Raw genomic sequence first — 21,859 nt, forward strand, 5'->3', positions numbered from 1 at the left:
TCCCCACACCCTACGCGCTTCTCAAAAGTCCGTGTCAACCCCCCTCCAGGCAGCCTCTGCCACAGCACCCCACCCCATGGCCCTTGCACGCCACGTGTCCCCGACTCTGGGACCATCTCTGGGGAGCGGCATCCCTGGCTGGACCGAGCATGGTGGGAGGGCTGTGGAAGCAGTCTCCCTTTTTCAGGCTCGCCCGGCAGCGCCCGACACCCAGTGACGCTCAGAGGGGCTGCTGACGGGGCTGGAGTGTGGTCTCCAAGGGGCCTCATCTTGAGAACACAAAGTCTCGCTTTAGGCCTTTGCCTTGTCCTGCCCGTTTGAGTGCTGTGTGCCTCTAGGAGGTTACTTGGCCTCTCTGGGCCCCCATTTATTGCTCACAATGACAATAACAAGTACTAACGATGCCACCGCTACACAATATCCCCATAGCATTCCAGGCACGCTGGGTGGATAAGCGTTTATTAGACACACAGGTGCCTGAAGCTTGGGATCCAGATTGTGTCTACCCTGTACTCTCAGGGGCTCCCTGGAGAGCCAGGGACTCGGTGTCTCCATCTGTGAAATGGGTATGGAGGCACCAGCTCCTTTCTCCTGCAATTAAGGGCTTGGCTTTGCAGTCCCGCTGCTGACTCATGACGCTACCCCCTTCAGGGGACAGACACCCCGTGGGAGCCGTCAGCAGCGAGGTCTGAACAAGTGGGAGCAGGGCACCTGGCACGTCCCTGACCCGGGAGGGTGGGAAAAGGGGCAAGGGCGGCCAGGGGATGGGGGTCAGATGCAGACCCTGCCACAGCCAGGCCAGCCCCTGGAGCCCCAGCTGTGTGCCCGCAGGCCCAGTGATGCCCACCTCAGAGGGGAGTAAGCAACGTCCCCATGGGATGCCTGCAGCACAGAGCCCCACACGGGCCAGCGCGGCTGACCTCAGCCACAGTGACATTTTCCCCAAGTCCCTTCTCAGAGGAAGAGGAACAGCCAGGACCTGTGGCTCCCTGTTGCCCACGGCGCGGGGCGGGGCTGGGCTCCCTGGAGGCCTGCCACGGTCACTTACAGTCCCTGAGGAGCTCAGCGTCACGGCCCGCAGTCGGCGATGCCGGGGAGAGTAAATCCAGTACCTCCCATCGGTGAACTGGGCGGGCCGGGCGGGCGGGGGAGGAAGCAAACAGAGGACAGGATGAAGTGACAGGATGAGCCACAGGGATCTGGCAGGTGGTCAGGCAGGGAGGGCGCCGGGAGGGGCAGGTGAGCCGCTGGCCAAGCAGGAGGTGCGGGCAGGGGTCCCACTGGCTTCCTTCTCTGCTGCGCGGGGCCCGGCCGCCCACTCGGGGATTTCGGAACCCTGACGCACACGACAGGACACGGCCCCAGGGGCCACCTCCCCCAGATCCAGAGAGCGGGAAGCAACCAGCCCCGGCGGGAGCTGACGGCAGGTGGGGGGACACACAGGGTGCACTTGGTACCCTCCAGGCCAGGCAGGGCCGTGCCCTGGCAGCACTGGCTCGGGGACCGAGAGCAGGGAGGCCGGCGTTAGTTACGAAGCAGCGATGCCAGCGGGAGGGCCAAGCTCACCCAAACAGGCCCCAAGGCCCAGCGCCGGGCAGGGGGCAGGCCCCAGCTCATTTTCCTGGGGCAGGGTCAGGGGTCAGAAGTGAAAATGAAGGTCCGGGAAGAGGACGGGCGGCTGGGCGCGTGTCTGGCCCTCTCTTTTGTAACTGGGACCATGTGATCCCTGAGCAGGGCCACCCAAGGGAGATAGCTCCAGGACCTACTATCGGGGGCTCCCTGGCCCCCGGGCACCCACTTCACCCAGGCTCCTGGTTCAGCTCCCTGCCCGCCCATGGGAGGTGTGTGGGGAAGGAGACCCCCAGCTCTGGAGAGAGGTCCTGGGTCCCCGGGGCAGGGCCCCTTCCTACTCTGACGGACGCCACCTCGTCCAGGAGCAGCTGTGCATCCTCATCCTGTGAAGTCGGCAGTGTGGAGCCCACCTGCCCCTCTCGGCGGGGCCCTGGCCTCCCTGAGCACGGAGCCCACCCTCCGCACCCACCACCCAGAGAGAGAAGGTGCGCGTCATGCCAGCCCACCACGGCCAGCCTGGGCTGCCCCGGGACCCAGGGCCTGGGCCTCCCCTCAGGCCAGCGGGGCCGAGCACTTGAGGACTCCAGATGTTTCCCAGGGCACCGCTGAAGACAGGGCCTTGGCTCGTGACCAGATGTGGTCATGAGGCCTGGGCCGGAGGGCCTGGGCTGGATGGTGAGGGACGGGGGTGCTCCCCAACACCTGAGTGTGAGCGTGCTGGCCGGGCACGTGGCCCTGAGTGTTGAAAGGTGAGCACACACGTGTGCCTGAGTGTGAGTGCAGGTGTGCACAGGCGCCTTGAGTGTGCGACGTGTCAGCACGAGCCTGTGAGGGAGCAGTGTGCGCGTGTGTGAACGGGTGTGGGTGTAAGCACACGTGGGTTCGTACAGGCACGTGCGTGTGTGTGCACGTGTGAGCACAAGTGGTGGAGGGTCCGGCGACGGGAGGGATCCCGGGAGGACTTACAAAGTAGATGTCTGTGGCGGGCGCGTCCTCCTCGTCTGAGGCCTGGCTGGCAGTTTCCACTTCGACGGCAGCAGAGGCACAGGCCGGGGATGACCCCTCCCTGGGGACACGGGGAAGACACGGGAGTCCTGGCTGGGGGTGCTCTGGACAGCCCGCGCCTTCTCCAGCCCACACCCCAGGACCCTCCCTGCTCCGCACCGTCCTTGACGCAGGGAGTCCGACTGCAGGGATGCATCCTGTCTGACACGTTCTAGTTCCCGCACAAAACAAACAGAACACCCCCAAGCACTGCTGCAGCCCAGGGAACAATGTGCCCACCCCCGAGCAGGCGGGCCCTTCCCCCTCTGTTTGCTCAGCTTCACGCCTGTGGGCAGATCCCCGCCTCACCACTCACTTGCTGGGCAGCCATGAGGACCACGTTCTTTCTCGGAACCTCAGTTTCCTCGTCTGTAAAGTGGGGACACATGGCACCTACCCCCGAGGGGCCAGAACCTCTTTCTCCTCTTTTCTGAGCACTTACTAGGTGCCAGGCCTGTCTGAGGGCCTTGTGTGAATGAACCCACCAAACTTCCACTCGGGAAGGGGGGATGCTGCTGCTGTCCTGTGTTACAGATGAGGAAACTGAGGCTCAGAGTGAAGGTGAGGAACGTGCCTGAGGCCTTGGCTGGCGGCCATGTGACTGGTGACTAAATTTCACCTCCTGGATGAAATGACGAGTTCTGAGAAGAAAGAGCACCTGTAACCGTGCAGAACTGGTTCTCCAGTCACGTTTGCGGGGCAACTTGTGTTGTGGGGCAAAGACTGAATGACATTTCCCACCGCGACACTTCAGTTAATGGCAAAAAAGCTGACAGTGGCAGGAACTGGTGCGTGTGTGTGAAATAATAGCAAAGTGCACCTGGGAACGTGTGCTGGGAGTGCTAAGTAAAGTCTCTAGAAATAGAACACAAATTCTAAAAAGCATATAAAGCAAAAATTATGGGAAAGGCAAGAAGAACTGGATAAGGCAATTACAAAATTAAACAGCCCAAACAGATAAGAGGCAAGTAAAGACATAAAGGAACCGATGACACCAATCAAGACACTGGACAGAAAAGGCTTGTAGAGAACTTTCCATCTTTTCACAGAGAAGACACTTTTCTCCCAAGTGTCCACGGACACTTAAAAAGGGAATTTTGGGGACTTCCCTGGTGGTGCAGTGGTGAAGAATCTGCCTGCCAATGCAGGGGACACGGGTTCGAGCCCTCGTCCAGGAATATTCCACATGCCGTGGAGCAACTAAGCCCGTACGCCGCAACTACTAGGCCTGCTCTCTACAGCCCGAGAGCCACAACTACTGAGCCCACCTGCCACAACTACTGAAGCCTGCATGCCTGGAGCCCTTGCTCCACAACAAAGAGAAGCCACTGCAATGAGAAGCCTGCACACCACAACGAAGAGTAGCCCCCGCTCACTGCAATTAGAGAAAGCCCGCGCTCAGCAACGAAGACCCAACCCAGCCAAAAAAAAAAAAAAAAAAAAAAAAATAGCGTAATTTTTTGGCTGCATTGAGCGGCATGTGGGATCTCAGTTCCCCGACCAGGGATCGAACCCCTGCCCCCTGTAGTGGAAGCGCAGACTCTTAACCACCGGGGAATTCCCCAAAGCGTAGACTTTTTTAGGCCATTTTCTTCAGCTCGAAACCTAATAAAGTTAGAAGTAAGTACCAAGAAGGTAAACAAAAAATCTTAAACACTTGAGAGACACCCCTAAAAAGCCTTAGTCCAGGGTCTCCCCCTCAGCACTGCTGACATCGGGCAGGTCATTCACTGCTGGGGCCCATCCTGGGCGCTGTGGGGTGTGGAGCAGCGTCCCTGGCTCCCACCATGATGTTAAGAGCACCCCCGGTCGTGACCACCAAAGATGTTCCCAGACACTGCCCACTCTCCCCTGAGGGCAAAATCACTCTCAAGTGGTTGAAAGCCACTATCTTAATTCAAAGAGGAAATAAGAAAAAAATCACTAACCATGCACATGTGAGTCAGTATAAAAGAACTGCTTCACGTCAAAACCCACGGGACACCGCAAAAGCAGTACTCAGAGAAAACTACATAGCCTTAAGGGCCTCATTATTAAAGAAAAAAAGGAATTTAAGCTGGAATAAAGAAACAAGTGAGAAAACAAACCAGAAGCAGCTAGAAAGAAGTCATTACTAGCGAGTTACAGTGAATGAAATAAAAACAAAACACAACAGGGGAAAAGGTAACTAAGTCCCCAACTGGTTCTTTGAAAAGCTTGTAAGTTGCTGTCTCGCAAGCCCCAGCAAAGCTAAGAGGGCAAAGAGAGGAAGGGTGGGAGGGAAAGTAACCTCAGATGACAGGGCGGCTCTGAGCCCTGGAGGAGGCGACCCTTCCCAGAGTGCAAGACCCCCACTGCTCCCGGCATCACGCGCTCCCTTCCCCCCCATGCCCCACGCCCCGGAAGCCCCATTCCCGCCCCCAGCTTGAGGACTACTTTTCCCAGCCTGCCCAGCGCACAGCTGGCCACGTGACCACTCTCGACCAATGGGGCCAGAGCAGAACTGGAATGCAGGAACCAGGTAACGGGACCGCAGGGACTCGAGGGCCACTCACCCCGCATCTTCCTCTTTGGGGACCACGATTTCCACGCTGCACGCGGGCTCCACCTGCACCGTGATCTGCTGCAGGTCCTCCTCCGCATGCGCCTCCTCCTGGGGCCTGGAGGCAATGGGAAGCCGCGCCTCAGTTTCCTTCCTCACCTCCCCCCCCCCCCACCCCCAGGAGCACCAGCAGAGCTCCAGGCCGGTGCCAACTTCCAGTCCCGGTTAACAAGCTCGTAGCCTCCACGAGGTGCTGTCTCCACGCACCATCAGACCAGGGCCCTGAGCCAGCCCAGCTCGCACCTGGTCCCTCTGGCCGTCATGCCCGCCTGGGGGCTGCAAGAGTCCACCTGGGGCTATCCTGTGACTCTGGCACCAGCAGAGGCATAATGAGTGAATGGTGGCCTGGATCCCGCCCACCCCCTGGGGGCAGCTAGGCACCTGCCTGGGGCCTGGACTAGGGGGTGAGGTAGTTCTGGGGTTCCAGGCTGAGACCCGTGGTGCAGGTGGGTCAGAACATTGCAGCATCCAGACGTGCAGAATCTCTGGATGGCAACACCAGGGAGCAAAATGGTGGCTGACATCAGAGCAGGTAGCTGGACAGGGGGGGATGCACTTTGCACCAAAGATGTTTTGTACCATGACTTTTTTTTCAACTGGCAGGAATTATCCCAAAAAAACTAATTACAGAAATGCCCTCTTCACTGCAGTCCTGTTACAAGATGAAACAACTGGGAACAACCCAAGTGTCCATGGCCCATTAGAGGGACGGCAACCAGCACATGCTCCACCTGCTCAGACAGGTGACCTTCTGCTGGTAGGTGACAGAGTAAGGGGCAGTGTGCCGCCCAGAGTGCACGCTGGTCAAAATGTGAGCAGAGACAGGCCCGAACGTGTGTCTGCTTGTATATTCACAAATATCTCCGGAAAGAGACAAAAACTCCGTCCAGGGGTTGCTCCCAGAAAGGGGAGCAGGCATGGGGCAGGGGGAAACATCTTAACTATTTTCCTTTTTGTATCTCTTAGAATAAAAATATTAATAAAAAGAGAAAGAAGAACCAACAGGCACGTGTGGGAGCAGGGTCCTCTGGGCAGCCAGGTGGGAGACAGACACAGAATCACCTGAGATATCCTATGCGGTCTAGAGCCTGACTTGAATCTGTGCCCGGAAAGCAGTGGTCAGAGACGAAGGGCTCTGGGTGGGGAAAGCGGGGGATGGACTGGGGCGGGCGAGAGAAAGAGGGAGAGGGCTGGGGTCTCAGCTCACCGGCCATCCTGTCCGGAGGACTGCGTGCGCCGCCTGCAGAGAGACCACAAGGAGGTGGGAGAAGTGGGGCGAGGCCCCGCCCACGCACAGCCCCCCGCGGAGGGACACGTTTGGTCTGCTCACCTGTACCGCGGCTGCTCTGATGTCTCCGAGGGGGACCGCTCTGGGATGGAGAGGGACGTGGAGGACAGGGTCGTGGCGATGGAGGCGGTGGTGGCCTCCTCGAAAGAAGGCGGTGTGCAGGGCAGGAGGTCTGGCCGGCCTGTGGCGAGGAGTGGGTGGGCACTTGCGGGGGCCTGGGAGGCCTCTGGGCTCCACCTACAACTCGGCTCACCCTCTACCACCCATGCCCCCTACTCCCACCTGCCACCCCACACTGTCGTCCCTGCCAGCTTTAAGCGGGCAGATGTGCTCCAATTTCCCCCTGGCATAAGACCTTCCAGTAGCTTCCCACTGCTCTCAAACTGAAATCCGAACCCCTCCCTTCGGCCCCCAGGGGGTCCTGCTCCACAGGCCTCACCTGCCCTCTCCCCCCTCCCGCTCTGCTCCAGACATACAGGCTCCTTGCTGTGCCTCCCACACAACAGGCTAGGCCAGGTCACACCCCAGGGCCTCTTGCACAGGCAGCTTCTCCCTTCCTTGATGCTCTTCCACCAGCCCCTCCCTGCCTGGAATCTCTGACCCAGGGGACGGGAGGGACCTTCCAGAACATCAGGCCCAACCCAATCAAGTACTTCATCCCTCCAGGTCTCTGTGCACCTCTGATGTGAAGGGAGCCTGTCACCTCTGGGGCGTGGGTTGCGGGGGGTGGGGGTGGGCGGGGAGGCAAAGTCTATGCTCAACCTTCACTGTGGCTCTTCCGGGGGCCCCGTCCCAGCTGCTCCCCACTTCCCAGCTGGGTTCCAGTCACCGCCCCTTCCCATCCAGGCTAGGCCCAGCTGCAGGGGCTGCTTCCTCCTGTTGGACTGCTGCTGTTGCTCCCTGAACCCCTCCCTTCCCAGCCCCCCAGGGACGACGCCTTGCCCCAGGGGCCCCCTTATCTCCCAACCGCCTGCTCACCTTCATCCTCCAGCGTGGGGTAGCTGCGGGCCCCCCGCAGGTCGTACTGCGCGTCCTCCCGCTCGCTGGGGATCTGGCTGGCCGAGAAGGCGGCGGTGGGCCCCAGGGGCTTGACGGCCAGCAGGGCACCGCGGCCCTTCTTGGACGGCGAGGACTTGAGGGCTGCAGAGGAAGGGCGGTTGGTGCTTGGGTGGCAGCACCGAGGCCGGGCCCTGCGGCCCCCGGTGCCTCCGTTGTACAAAAGCCTGGCTGCCACCCCCCCACCCCGCCCCACCTCCAGCCTGGCCCCCAGTGCTCTTCACTCTTGGTGGAGAAAGCCTGCCCTGCTTTCCACCCGGCTTGCCTCGGGAGGTGCCAGGAGCCCCAGGTACCTGTCCTGCCCGTCAAGAGAGATGGGACGAGCCCCCGGGGATCCAGCACTCCCACCCCGGCCCCCAGAAACAGCAGCAGACCAGCAGCTCCCAACACTTGCCACGCACTCTGGGGCCTCACCCACTGTGTCGCAGCCCACCCGGCCACGGCCCCGCCGCTGACATGGAAGTCAAGGCCTGGGACAGTGGGGCTCAGCACCAAGGGTCTGGCTCCCATGCAGGCTGCAATGGCCTGGGGAACGCAGCTCAGCTCTCGGGGCCCCCAAGTCCTTGTCTGCAACATCAGGGTCAGGGGAGGCGGGTAAACCCCGAGACGCCCTCTGCGCCCCGTCAGGACCTGTCACCACCCTCTCCCAGCGGGCCCTGTGACCTCTGCTCCCAGCATGGCGAGCTTAGCTCCCGCATACAGTAGGCGCTCGGTTTGCCTTAGGTACAGCCATCCAGTCCCTGGAGGCCGGCACTCCCTGGACCACAGCACCCTGAGAAGGTTCCAGGAAGAGATGTACTGGTAAAGGTTAACAACCGGCTCTCTGGGGACAGAGGCTGGGTTTGTGGTATTTGCCGATTTCCATGGTGTAAACGGTCCCTCCACAGTCAACCTCAGCGTACAACTAGAGGTCACAGAACGTGGAGCTGTGCCGAGAGCCAGCTGCAGGTGACCGGCGCTGGCTCATGGCCCGCACACATCTGGCCCAGGCAGTGAGAGCAGCCCCCCAGCTGAGAGCCAGACACTGGGCCTGCCCCTTCCCACTGCCTGCGTGGAGCCCCCATGGAGTGCAAGGCCTGGACAGTAAGGCGCACACCAAGACCACCCCCACGCCCACAGACGCTTACTGAGCACCTACTGTGTGCCAGGCCCCGAGCTGGACGCTGGGGACGTGGAGTTACCAGAGTGAACAAGCACCCTGCCTTTTGGGGGTAGGTGAGGGGTTGGGGGGGCCGACGACAGACACGTAGGGAGAAAGACCCCTTCAGGCCCCATGTGGGGTCCGGCCTGGGGTGCACCAGGGTCTGTGACTCTGGAGGCCCAGCACGGACATGGGACCTCCAGAGGCCACCATGGGCCATGGCCACCACGATTGCCCTGCGCCCTCCCCGACGACGCCCAGTTGGGCTGATGACTGGCCGGCTTCCGTGTGGCAAGGTCCCATTTCCTTGGCAACGGTGCTTCCCCACTGATCGCGTGCGTAAACACACCTCCCCCTCCTGGCTCTGTACAGATGGGGAAACTGAGGTGCGGAGGGGGCATCACTTGCTCAAGGCTGAGCGGGAAGGAGAGGACTGGGACTGGGCGGGCGCCACCCCCACTGCCCTGTGCCCTGGACCAGGTCCCCGCCTGAGGCCCAAGGCTGGCTGAACACAGGACCAGAGCTCCAGGTTTACCCTGCCCTTGATCTTCCGCCCTCTTCCCTCCACGCCCCCACCCAGAGGGCCTGGGCACTCACAGGAGTTCTTCCGGAAGACCGTGTTGCTCATGAACTTGAAGAAGCGCTCGGCGTAGAAGCTGGGTCGGTGCACAGAGATGGTGTCCTGGGAAGGGAAGTAGGGGCCCGAGGGCAGGCAGGTGTGAGTGCTGTGGCCCCATGGAGGCTCCCGTGTCGGGGGCGGGATGTAGCCTCTGTGGGGAGGGGACCCAAGGAGCAGGTAGGGACAGGGAAGCAGGAAGGTGGTTTCCTAATAATCGCATCTGTAATTTTAACTTTTTGAACCATGTTTCAAAGAGGTAAACAGGTAAGTATCAAAATCAAGAAACCGGAAAGAATCTCTAAAGCAAGGGTAGGGGAGAGCACGGCCCGTGCCTGCTTCGAAAGCTGGGTTGCAGGCCTGTCCCTGTGGCTGAGGGAGGCTGGTGTCCTCGGGGCAGGCAGGCCCGGCGTCCTGCACTCAGGTGGGGGCGGCCCTGGCCACGCACTGCTCCTCATCTGTGCCACGCGGAGACTGGAGGCTGCCGGCCTCGCCAGGATGTAGGGACGTGAGGCAGGGAGCCCGGCACACGGTCGGGGCGCGATACGGGCTGGGCCCCTGGACGGACACCCTTGCTGTCCCTGGGATCCAGTCTCCTCGCCCGCTATGGCACGGTCTCCCTAGCACTGCTGACAGCAGGCCGGTCGTTCTCTGGGGGCCGTCCTGGGCACTATGGGGTGTGGAGCAGCATCCCCGGTCCCCACCCACTCGATGCCAGGAGCCCCCCAGTGTGACCGCCACAGATGTCCCCTGACACCGCCCGGTGTCCTCCCCCGGCTGTAACATAACAGAACCCATCTGGACATGTGGCCTCCCACAATGAACGCTGCACTCTATCCTTGCCTGCGTGGAGGCGTGGCCACATGGCCACATGACCACGTTCTGGCGGATGGCTGGCGAGCTGAGATGAGCTGAGATAACGGAAGAGTCTCTCCGCCCTGAGAGGAAGGGCGCCCCTCCCTCCGGCTGGGGCCAGGGGCTGAGGACAACGCCTGGGGGTGTGCAGCAACACACAGGAAGAACCTGGCCCCCAACACTGAGGGCCATCCTACTGGCCCCAGGATGCTCACACCTGGACGGTTACTTCCATCAACATTTGAGGCTCCTGGGGAGTCGACCCAAATCCTCTGATGGGGGTCGCGGCCGCCCAGCTGTAACCTGGACCTTCTCAGCGCTTATTCCGGAAGGTCCCCCAGACCCTCCAAACGCTGAGTGGTGGGCGGGCTAGTTAGGATGCTGGATTTTACAGACTGCAGGCACACACACAGCCCTTAGCACTTGAGTGAGAGCTGGCCTGCGGGGGGCGGGGGGGCCCATGGGAGGAGAGGCCTCCGCCTGAGGGTCCACAGCTGGACCAGGGGTGCGCGGGCTGCCTCAGGCCCACAGGCAGGCTCTGTTTAGCCCCAACTCTTGGTCCTCACAGTCTTTTACATTCTGAAGTAATTCACTGCAAGTGTTCACGGGTTGGCTGCGCTCACAGGAAAACATGAATTTCAAGCTTTTCTCAAATAACTGAGCCGGTCCACCTAAGCAGGCCCCACCCCCATGGGGCAGCAGGGGTCAGAGTTGTGCAGTATTGCCCCCAGGGTGCAGCTGGGGCCCAAGACGCCCTCCACATCACACGTTCCCAGAATGCTCTCTGCCTGGCCGGCCCCTGACTCTCCGGGTCAGCCTGTCCTTGGGAATCCTTCCCACTCAGCTCGGGGCCCCCCGACCCGCTCCAGGAAGCCTTCGTGTACCGCTCACGGATGGCTCGGACCCCTCGTTGAGGATCCTGCAGCTGCCTTGCTTCCTCATCTCAGCCCTGACCCCTTGGCCCATGACTGTGGCTCCAGAAAGGGGGATGCATCTCTCAGCTCTTTAGCACCTGTGCCTGGCCCAGGGAGACGATCAGTGCGTTTGTGGACGGATGGACGGAATGAACGAACAAACGATGCTCACCCCATCATGGACGAGAGCCTTCCAGGTGTGTTCCAGCTTCTTGATGAACCTGCAGAGAAGAAAACGCCCAGAACGTCAGCCAAACCTTCAGGTCCAGGGGTTCTCTTCTGGGCAAGCCCATTCCAGGGGACACTGTTGATATCTAGGGACGTTTGTGGTTAGCACGGGTGGGAGTGTTCCTGGCATCAAGGGGGTAGAGGAGTCCTGGTCTAGAGCAATGAGGCCACCTGTTGCATCAGCCAGAGGCCACCTCCCCTTTCCTGCCCCCTTGACCGCCCCCCCCACCTGCTGGCTGCTCCCACCACATTCTCTGGGGGTGGCAGTAGAAAGGTCGTGGTACATAGCCCCCCGTGCGGGACAGAGCCCACCCTTCCTCTCTCCCACGGGCCAGGCTGAGCCCGGCCCCTCGCTGCTGGAGTGAGCGCCCTGCACCATGACCCCCAGCTAGGCCCCGCCTGACACCGGGGCTGGGGAGAATGTTGCCTCCTCCAGGCAGCCTTCCTGGACACCTCTAGGCTGCAGGGGGAAGGAGCCCCTCCCTTGGCACACACCTCCGCCTCAGGGTGAGCTCCCCTCGCCCCACCCGGGGCCTCTGCAGAAACCCTGGAGCTGCCTGCTCCTGCTCCAAACGGGAGGGAGACGCCTGCAGGGGGTGGGGTCAGCCCTCAGGAGAGGAAACAGGCTGCAAACATCAGCCGTCTGATGGGCAAGAGGTGACCAGCAGGCAGAGGAGTCACCCAACGCCAAGTGGAGTTCCCGGCATGGGGTGGGGTGTGGACGGGAAAGGGGGACCGCCACGGCCACAACCTGCCTGTCACGCCTGGACTGTGTGTAACTCCTTCGATAAAAAACTAACAAGAGACGCTCACTTCTGTAAGCGTGCGAAGCACAAGGCACGGGTAACGGAGCTGCCCGTCACCCAAGAGCGTCTGGTTCCTTCGGCTACACCACGCTCGTGTCCACACTCGAGACCACACAGCACACGGCATCGGCTGTGAGCATTTATTTCTGGAAGTGTAGGAACCTTCCAGAGATGTTGCGCTTCCCAGCCACAGGGTGTTTCCGTCTTGCTCTGCTCCGCCCAGCACTTGGCACACGGCAGGGCCCACAGTCAGTCAGCTGGCGACACCTCACCCACCACCCAGCCCTGCACTGGCCCTGACCGGGCTCTCACTGGGGAGTGGGGAGACAGGGTGGGGGCAGGCACCCACCCGTGGGACCGCAGGCTGGAGGGGGCACGGGCTCCCACCTGGAGGACCACAGGATGGGGGGCGGGCACCCACCTGTAGGACTGCAGGATGTCGATGATACCAATGTGTAGCAGAAGCCGCTCCCCGCGGCCGTTCACAGCGGGGATCCCGCCCATCCTGGGGAAAGGGGTCGAGAGTACCAGCACCTGCAGAGCTGCCTCAGGGGCAGGCCTGCCTGTCAGGGGCACAGGTTGGAGATGGCCTGGAGCCCCGAGCCTGGGGCCCTGGGCCTGGTCTGGGACTTGCAGGGACAGAGATGGAGGGAGACGCAGGCAGGACTGATGGGGCCTGGGGCTCGAGGATCCACACGCTCCCTGTAGATGGCAGCCTGGCTGGACCCTCAGAGGGGGTCCAGGCACCTGGGAACCCCACCCTGGTGAGGGGTCGAGCAGCTCTTCCGGCCAGCTCACCAAGTCAAAGCTGGAGGCCACAGGGTGCAGAGGAGTCCCGGCCATGAGACCCAGATGTGCGCACACCCACACGTGCACATGCGGAACTTGCACACACACGTAGGCACACGCACACATGCCCGCATGTGCACGTGCAGGCTCCCGGGCAGGACCAGGCTTCCAGGTGCAACCTGGAGAGTTAATGGCCTCATGCAGCCCCAGGCTGAGCCTGCCCCGCGCACTTAGCGAGGTTGCACGATGCAGCAGCTGTCCTGCAGTCATTAGGGCCCCAGAGGCTCTGCCAGCCACACTCCACACCCGAGCTCACCTGCACGCCCTGCCATCTCGCCTGGCCTGGCACCAACCCTACGAACGCCACACGGCTGAGCTCCGGGCCAGCTCGTGTCCTCCCAGCCTCAGCCCAGTCAGGGCCCTTCAGCTGGCGGCCCAGTGTGGTGGCCAGGCCGGGGTCAAGCCTCGGCCCGTCCCCCAGCTGGCTGTTGCACCCTGACGGCTAGCCCCACCTCTGAGCCTCCTTTTCCCAGCTGAAGACATGGGGATGCCACCCTCCTCCTCCAGGGCCCCCTACCCCCCAAGGACTGAACAGGGTCCAGAAATGGAGGGTGCCGCCAGTTCCCGGCATGGTCAATGCCTGGTGATGAGGGGACAATCGTGACACCTGTCCACAGCAGTCGTTTCCATCTGGGGCGACTCTGTCCTCAGGGGACAGTGATGCTGTCTGGGGACATGTGTGGTTGTCACGACTGGAGGGCAGGGATGCTGCTCCACCCACCACAGTGCTCAGGACGCCCCAGAGAAAGTGACCCGACCCTGAACGTGAGAAGCACAGGGTGGGTGGTAGGGATACTCTGTGAGTATGTCAGCGACCGCGCCCAAGCCCCCAGGGCAGGACCAGGTCGGCCAGGTGGTGGGTGGGGTCAGGGGACGCACTCCTCTCTGGACCCGGTCACCCCTCACTGCCGCCTGGCATCGCCAGGGAAGGACCGTTCTCAGCCCTGCCCCCGGTGGGTCCCGGGTTTGGTATCTTCCACCTTCTCCGGGGCCGTCTTTCAACACTTTTCCAGCTTTGCTGCCTACGGTGGCGCTTTAACCCACCCTGGGGCCCAGCGGGAGGGAAGGGGATCTGTGCTTCCCACAGGGATGGCCAATGACCTCCATCTACTGACTGACTGATCTGGACGCCCTGGTCAGAACACCTGGCCGCAGCTGTGTGTCTGCCGTCCACCCCTCGGGGCACGGGGGGCTGGGGGATGGGTAGGCGCTGCTGTCCGCTTGACAAACCAGGAACAGGCCAGACCCTGGACTCGGTCGTATCCCTCTCACCTTCCTCACGACTCCCCCCGCCCGCTTCTCGCCTGGCAAGGGGGCCGGGGCAGAAATGAGAATGGGAAGCCCCCGAGCCCCGCCACCTACGTGTCGTCCGTCTCGATGGCCTCCCCGCGCGCGGCCCCGCCCTGGATGGACTCCATGGCCGTGGAGTAGAGCGCCTTCTGGCCCAGCGGCCGCTTCTCGTCAGCGGTGCTCTGGGCGCCCTCGGCCTGCCGCTCACGCTCCTGCTGGTCGATGTTGTGCACGCCCAGGAGCAGGCTGTAGTCCATGATCTTGAAGCTCTCCAGCACCTGTGGGGCCGGGGGTCAGGGGGAGGCGCCAGCTGCCCCCCAACCCCCACACCCCACCCCCATCTGGGTCTGTGTCCACTCAGTCCCCACAGCCAGGTGGGAGGCCCCATCCTCATCCCACTGGGGACCCCAGCGGTGGGCCTGGGGCACAGCTTCTGACTCGAGGCCAGGCCGCCCTGGCCCTGGTTCAGGAGCCCGGTTCTCTGGGCACCACTCCTGCTGCAGGCCCCAAGGTGCAGCCCAGGACGGGGACACCCGGGCCCTGGGGGGTGGGCTCTTGAAAGCCGTGGGGCCCTGAGGTGTCTGGTGGTTTTCTGGGGAGGGGTCTGGGAGCCGGGGTGCAGAGGGGACCCTGGAGGACCCAGGCCTGGCCTGAGCCCTGCCAGGCCTCCGTATCCTCGCCTCTGAGGCCGAAGGGGGCGCGGGCAGACTGCAGTTGCAAGGCCTGCGAAGGGCCTGGCGGGTTTTCTTTTTTCCTAAGAAGCACCTGCCCATGGAGGGCAGCTTGGAGCCCGCACAAGCCTGATCTGAGGTGCGCTGTAAGGTGAGGGCCCTCCCTGAAAACACCAGGCTGCTCCTGGGGCTTTGTTTCGGCAGCAGGATCGCAGCCTGAGGTGGGGCTGGGGCAGGGAGGGAGCGCGTATCTCGAGCTCACACTGCGTCCCCACTTCACAGGTGGGAAAACCGGGGCTCAGAGATGGAGGCCCCGTAATCACGGCCCCGGCCAGGCCCCTCCTCACCAGGCAGTCGCGCTGCAGCGTCTTGACGAGCGCGGAGAAGGTGTCGGCGTCGAGCATGAGCCCCTCAGGCATGTCCTGGATGAAGTCCAGGTCTTTGTAGGTGGGGATGCTCTTTTCCTTCTCCTTCTTGCTGGCCCGCCGCTTGTACGTGGAGCCCTTGAGGTCGAACTTGAGGTGCATCCTGACCACGCGCGGCAGCACGTTGTTCATCACCACCACGCGTATGTTCTTCCCGCCCGACTGCACACAGTACAGTCCGTAGAACTTGGGCAGCAGCGTCCGTGGGTTCTGGTTGAGGTTCTGGGGAGGAGAGGGTCACTGGAGATGACGCCGGGAGCTGTGCCCGCAGCCTGCACGGCACCCCGTCTGCCCCACAGATCTCAGGCCAGAGGCCACCTCCTCAGGAAGCCCACCCTGACCACCTCTCCCAGGCTCGTCCCTCTCTCCGCGCCCCCAGCACCCTGACTGTACAGCCAGCCAGATGAGTTCGCCATCACCCCACCTGGAAGAGCCAGGAGGATCTGTTTCTACAGAGTCAGGCCCAGCGAGAGACAGCCTTTCCATAAAGGGCCCCAGGAGATGCTGCCGAGGTGTCTGGGCCTGGCTTCCCACCAGGTCAGACCCAGGTGTCCCACCTCCCCAGCCCAAACTGGGGGGATGGCGGGCATGGCCTCCAGGCGTGTCCAGGGCAGGGGTCAGCAAACTCCGGCCCGAGGGCCAAATCCAGGCCACTTGTCTTTGTACAGTCGGGAGCTAAGAATGGTTTTACATTGTTAAAAAAATAAAGCGTCCTGTGACATGTGAACATTACGTAAAGTGCTCACGTCAGTGTCCAGAAGAGAAGCTTTACTGGCACTCGGCCATGGCTACTGGCTCTCGCCTCGTCTGTGGCAGCTCTCTCGCTGCCACGGCAGAGCTGAGCCGTGGAGACAGAGGCTGTCACTCACAAAACTGAAAATGTTTACTGTCTGGCCCTTTACAGAAGAAGTTTGCTGACCCCGTGAGCTAGGGGAGCCGGGGGTCTCACCCAAGATCATGCACGGCTGGGGTGGGTGGTGCACCCCACAGGGAGAGATGGGTCACGACCTGTGCAGAGCTGCCCGGGGCCTCTGCCCCTGCCCACATCTGTGTGTGTATCAGGACCCCCGCTACTGCAGGCCAGCAAGTCTGAGGCTCCTGCTCCCACCCCCGCCCAGCGGCCCAAATGCCAGCTGGCAGCCAGGCCCACCTCCCCAGCGCCTCTCTGAGTCACCGGCTGTTGAGACACGAGGCGCGAAGCCATGATTTCTAGGACCCGTGACTCAGGGCAGTGGGCTGGGGGGATGGCCAACAGGGCCCAGATGGCTGTTCCTGCCTGCCACGTGAGGGGGTCCTGCGGGTGGGGCTCAGTGACCCAGGACGGCCTGCCTGGAGGGGATGGTGCCCAGGGTGGGTGGTGCCGGGGTGTGTGTGCGGGGGGGAGGGAGATGCCGGTGCCCGGGGGTGGGGGGTAGTGCTGGTGTGGGGGGACTAGTGCCCACGGCTCCTCGGGCAGAGGGAGGAGGAGGGTGTGAGGTCGGGGGCGCTGGGGCTGGAGGGGCACGGCGCTCCCACCATGTAGTAGCCGGGCAGCAGCTTCTGCAGGAACTCAGCCTCCTTGTGCATCACCGTCTTGATGATGAACTCATCGTCGCTGGTGACGTAGAACAGGGAGCCGCTGGCACCAGGGTTGGACAGCTCGATGAGCGGCTCATTACACAACGAGTACTGAAAAGGGGGGCAGCGAGTGGGCGGGGTGCTCACCAATCCCCACCCCCCCAGGGGCCCAGGGGCTGGCAGGCAACCCCGAAACTGGTCACCGTCAGCTCCATTTTACAGACAAGGCCACTGAGGCTTGGAGAGGGGGACGGTCTCGCCCAAGGCCACACAGCAAGGATTTGAGCCCGGGCTAAGCCTGCAGCCTCAGTGCTGACCCACTAGAGTGTGTTCCCTCTCCTGTGAGGGACAGACACCTGGCCATATGGGGAGCCGACACACCTGGCCACGACTTGCCTCCCAGCCTCCCTGCAGCTACGACGGTCAGCTCTGACCCGTGAGCCGTAAGCACAGGCTGCCGCGTGGGACTTGGGAGAGGCTCTCTAAACGGGTGGCAGGAGCTGGCGCACCTCCTGTCTGAACCCCTCTCTCCTCCCCACCTGGAACCCCGTAGCCGCACTGGACCACGTGGTGACCTTGGGGGTGGAAGCCCAGCACCGGGAACGGCAAAAACAGAAGCTGCGTGCCTGGTGAGCAGCCCCACCCCGGCCCCACCCCCCCACCCCCCCCCCCACACCCTGGCCCCTCCCACCTCTCTTCCCCACCTCCTAGTCCCTGACACCCACGTTCCACCTCCGCGATCACTGCCCATCGTCCCCGCGCACCCCCTCCGCACCATTAGATGGTAAGTTCTAGGGAGACAAGGATATCTACATGATTTGTTCACATAACAAAAGGGGTTCCCAGCACATACTTCAGTGCCTGGCACAGAGTAGATGCTCAATTGTTAAGCAAATGAATGAAAAGCAAGGCCTGCAGGCCTTTTCAGCTGAGTCAATGAAGTACTTTTTAGAGTTGAGGCTGTCTGGGTCAGGTTTTCTGTCTCTTGCACCCCCCAAATCCTAATTGAGTACCGCTGGTATACACAGCGTGGAGGACGGGCCCCCTTTCCTATCCACAGAGAAAAGCAGGGAGACAGACACAGGACCCCACTGCCCTAGGCCCAGCTCCTGGATACAACTACACCTGACGCCACAGCTGCCCCTGGATGTTCAGGCCCCTAAGCCAAAGGCTACCCTGTGTCCACAAGCACTAGGTGTGGGGGTGCTCACAGCCGGAGCCCACTGACAGCCAACCCTGGATCCCACCCGCCATCACCCCTTCCGAGCACGGAGCAGGACTGCACTGCCTGGCTTCTCTGGGGTGGGGTGACGCTGTCTGACAAGCACTGGCCAGTGAGCTGTGAGCACAAGTGGTGGGTCATCCCCAGGTTGGAAGATGTAAATGCTGCTGTGTGCCTTCCAGAACTCTCCCTCTGCCTCGGAGGCCAGACGTTTGGGGTGGGAGCTGCTTCGTCAGCCTAGTGTGCCAGTGATGAGCACAGCCCCTAGTCAACCCAGGGCGGACACAGAGTGTGAGCAAGAAACACACCACTGTCATTTTAGGCCACATGGATGCAGGGGTCTGTTTCTTACCCAGCATAATCTGCTCCATGCTGACTGATACATGCTGTTCCCAGTGCTCCTGTTTCTCACGTATTACTGACTCTCAGGAGCACCAGCAGAGGCAGACTCAGGTCCAAAGGAGGAGAGGGGCCTTCCTCAGTCCCTTGACCAAAAGCCAACTGCCACTTTCTCAGTACTACCTGACACCCAAGCATATTTCCATGCACCCCCTGGTCTGCTGGTGCCTGACCTCAGCCTTGAGAGGTAGGAGCCGGCAGTTTTATTGCCCCCACTCAGTGTGATGGAGGCAGAAGCCAGCTCATACGGCAGTCAGCACAGTCAGGATATGCCAGCTAACAAGCAGCCCCCAGACAGCACTCACAGTGCGTCTGCTGTGGGTCAGCTGGGGCTGTGTTCTTCGCTGTCACTCAGGGGCCCAGGCGGGGGCCACCCCAAGTGAGGCACTAACACTTCCGGCATCTCTCCTGGAGTGGTGGGGAGACAGTCAGTCCAGCCCAGTCTTAGCACCGGGGACACAGCAGTAAACAAAACAGTCCAAATCCTTGGCTCCTGGAGCTGACATTCTTTTTTTTTTTTTTAATTTATTTTATTTTCAGTTTTGGCTGTGTTGGGTCTTCATTGCTGTGCGCGGGCTTTCTCTAGTTGTGGTGAGCGGGGGCTACTCTTCACCGTGGTGCGCGGGCTTCTCATCGCGGTGGCTTCTCTTGTTGTGGAGCAGGGGCTCTAGGCTCGCGGGCTCAGTAATTGTGGCGTGTGGGCTTCAGTACTTGTGGCTCACAGGCTCTAGAGCACAGGCTCAGTAGTTGTGGCACACGGGCTTAGTTGCTCTGCAGCATGTGGGATCTTCCTGGCCCAGGGCTCTAACCCGTGTCCCCTGCATTGGCAGGCGGGTTCTTAACCACTGTGCCACCAGGGAAGCCCTGGAGCTGACATTCTAGTTGAAGCCAGACAGATAAATAAAGTAATACACAGTGTGTCAGATGGTGACAAAGGGCACAGAGAAACATCCCTCGGTTGAAAGGCAGACGTGCTGGAGGCAGTTACGGTGATCAGGTGGCCAGGAAAGGTGTGTCCCCTGAGGAGCCAACATCGAGCAAAAGAATGTGACTGAGCCTGTGCAAAGGCCCTGAGCGCGTGCAGATGGTGGAGGACAGCATAGGGAGGAGGCCGGGTGGCCAAGGGGATGGTGCAGCAGAGTTCGGTTGGGAAGGGAACCAAGGAGGCCAACCTTTATTCCGAGTGCGGGGACAGCTAGGGAGTGACATGGTGTGATCTGTGCCTTAAGAGGCCCCTCTGGACTTTGGGGGTGCGAGCCCGACGGGGTGCCCAGGTGGGCGGGGCGGGGGCTGGCCAGGGGCATCGGTGGAGGACGAGGAGTGGCCAGATTCCGATGCATCCGACAGCAGGGCTGGCCGTGGGAGCAAGAGCAGCTCAGGGAAGGCTCGGACGGGGGCAAGGGGCGTGCAGCTGCGGCCACAGCCATTGTCCATCCCCACTCCGCCTGTAGCCACTAGCCACAAACATCCACAGCACAGAGGCCCCGCCCAGGTGCCCCGCCCTCCTTGCGCTCCGCCAGGCATGGGCCCGCAGCCACCGCCGGGCACCTCTGGGCACAGACTACAGTGAAGCACCCTGCAGGAGAGCAGGGACGTCGAGCGGAAAACCCAGCAGAAGGGAGTGTCCAGTTCTGTACAGGATAGATCTACGGGAGGAGAAAGTTCGGGAACCAGATGGCTGACAGCAGCTGCCCTGGTGAGCAGCTTGGTCGGGGCCGTGGGTCTTGGGCCTCACTAGGCGCCACTGCCGAGGGGCAGGCGGGTGACAAGCAGGGGCTCCTGAGCCAGGTAACCCACCGTCAGGACGGGGTCATGGGCAGACGACCTCCGATTCAGGAAACAGCCCGCCACCCCACCCCACCCCCATGCCCTGCTGTCCTGAGCTGAGATTAAATGACATTTAACCCCAGGAGAGCACAGGGGTCTCACAAGGGGTGAGAGTGACTATGCACAAAAAAACTCGGGCCTGGTGCCTGCAGCTGGGGTGGGGGGCGGCAGCCAGGGGCCGAGGCCGTGACCGTGGAGGAGAGGGGAACCCCGGGGGAGGCAGAGCCGGCGAGGGAGGCGGGGACAGTCCGGGCGCCCGGTCCATCCCTGCCCCGCCGCGCGGGCTTCACTCCTGCAGCTCGGAGCAACCCGGCACACAGGCTGAGGGGCTCCACTTGCCCTCCGCACGGCACCCACTTCCTTGCCGTGTTTCCCAGCTTGCTCCCCGACGGCCGACCCCAGCAGGCTCCCCGAGGCCCTGTCTGCAGCACCCCCAACCCCTCAGGCCCAGGATGGACACGCCTTAGGTCTGAACCTTCCAGCGAGTTTCCAGCCCGCCAGGGCCCCGTGGCCCAGAACACCCAGGCCATCTCCGCCCTCCTGCTGCCATTCCAGGCTCACGCTCCCATTCCAGGCTCCCGCTCCCTCCGTGGCCTATGTTGGAGGCCGCAGGGCTGCTGCCTGCCTGTCCCTGGCGGTGTTGGTGGGAGTGGAGGTTAGGGAGAAACGAGAACACTCCCCGTCTGGGAGGAGCAGGGAGAATGAAGTTGAAGGTCGCCAAGGTGGGGCTGGGTGACCTCAGACATCTGAGGTCCCTACACTTTACTTATCAAGTTCGAGATCAGGCCCCAGCCATCTCCGTGGCCCACCTCTGTGGACGTGGCAGTTCCACTGTCCACTCCCTGCTAATGGACACCGAGGCCATTTCTCCCCAACTGTGAACAAGGCCATAGGTCTCCCCTCCCGGTGACATGACAACACAGAGTCTGGGTAACCGGCGTCCTTTCTGCTGTAGAACCGCCAGGCTGCACGCGAAATGCTCCTCCGCGCACCGCGGGGCTCGCAGACGAGGGAAGCTCTTCCCAGGGCTGGGATGGGGGAGGTCGCGTGGGACTCGGTGACTTCTGGGCACTGACCGGGCAGAGCTGGGGAGCCCCAGGTCACACGTGTCCCCGGCCGGAGCAAACGCTGGGCCTCCAGAAGGACGTGGCCCCGGCTCAGGGCACAGCCTTCCCACAGATTAAGACCCGAACGGGAGCAATCGGAACATGGTCAAGGCCCCCCAAACCCACGGATCGGGCCTCCCCGGAGACGGCAGGTGCCAGGAGGTCAGACGTGGGCGTCTTCGCAGACGCCGAGGCCTCCACGTGCAAAGTCACAACGTGTGACCAGGCGGGCCTGGAACAGACCAGCCGGACCTTCTGAAGTGGAGACTCTGGCCGATGACCCAGACGCTGCTGCCGTGAAGCCCCATCTGGACGTGACCTTCAGCAGTCCTGACAGGGATGCGAGGTCAGAGGGTCTGGCCTAGGTTTTGTTTTTTCTAACTTGAGAGACTAAAACCACAGCGGAGCCGGG

The 21,859-nt window shown here is 62.0% G+C and overlaps 1 protein-coding gene across 3 annotated transcripts in view; it reads right to left on the reverse strand.

The window, feature by feature from the left end:
- Positions 1 to 21,859, reverse strand: part of PIP5K1C (phosphatidylinositol-4-phosphate 5-kinase type 1 gamma) — a 60,111-nt gene that overhangs the window by 4,691 nt on the left and 33,561 nt on the right. For 2 of the 3 annotated variants that reach the window (XM_079915887.1, XM_079915886.1), the window contains exons 6-16: positions 16,852 to 17,004; positions 15,259 to 15,558; positions 14,313 to 14,518; positions 12,523 to 12,606; positions 11,240 to 11,288; positions 9,280 to 9,364; positions 7,464 to 7,625; positions 6,528 to 6,666; positions 6,405 to 6,437; positions 5,151 to 5,255; positions 2,539 to 2,638 (exon numbers count right to left, since the gene is read on the reverse strand). In XM_079915887.1, the coding sequence (XP_079772013.1) occupies positions 2,539 to 2,638; positions 5,151 to 5,255; positions 6,405 to 6,437; positions 6,528 to 6,666; positions 7,464 to 7,625; positions 9,280 to 9,364; positions 11,240 to 11,288; positions 12,523 to 12,606; positions 14,313 to 14,518; positions 15,259 to 15,558; positions 16,852 to 17,004 (1,416 nt within the window). Of the gene's footprint in view, positions 1 to 1,048; positions 1,127 to 2,538; positions 2,639 to 5,150; positions 5,256 to 6,404; positions 6,438 to 6,527; positions 6,667 to 7,463; positions 7,626 to 9,279; positions 9,365 to 11,239; positions 11,289 to 12,522; positions 12,607 to 14,312; positions 14,519 to 15,258; positions 15,559 to 16,851; positions 17,005 to 21,859 lie in introns of all 3 variants that reach the window. The other variant, XM_079915888.1, reaches the window with a different exon arrangement.

This window comes from Stenella coeruleoalba, assembly GCF_951394435.1.
Source record: "Stenella coeruleoalba genome assembly, chromosome: 3".
Taxonomy (NCBI): domain Eukaryota; kingdom Metazoa; phylum Chordata; class Mammalia; order Artiodactyla; family Delphinidae; genus Stenella; species Stenella coeruleoalba.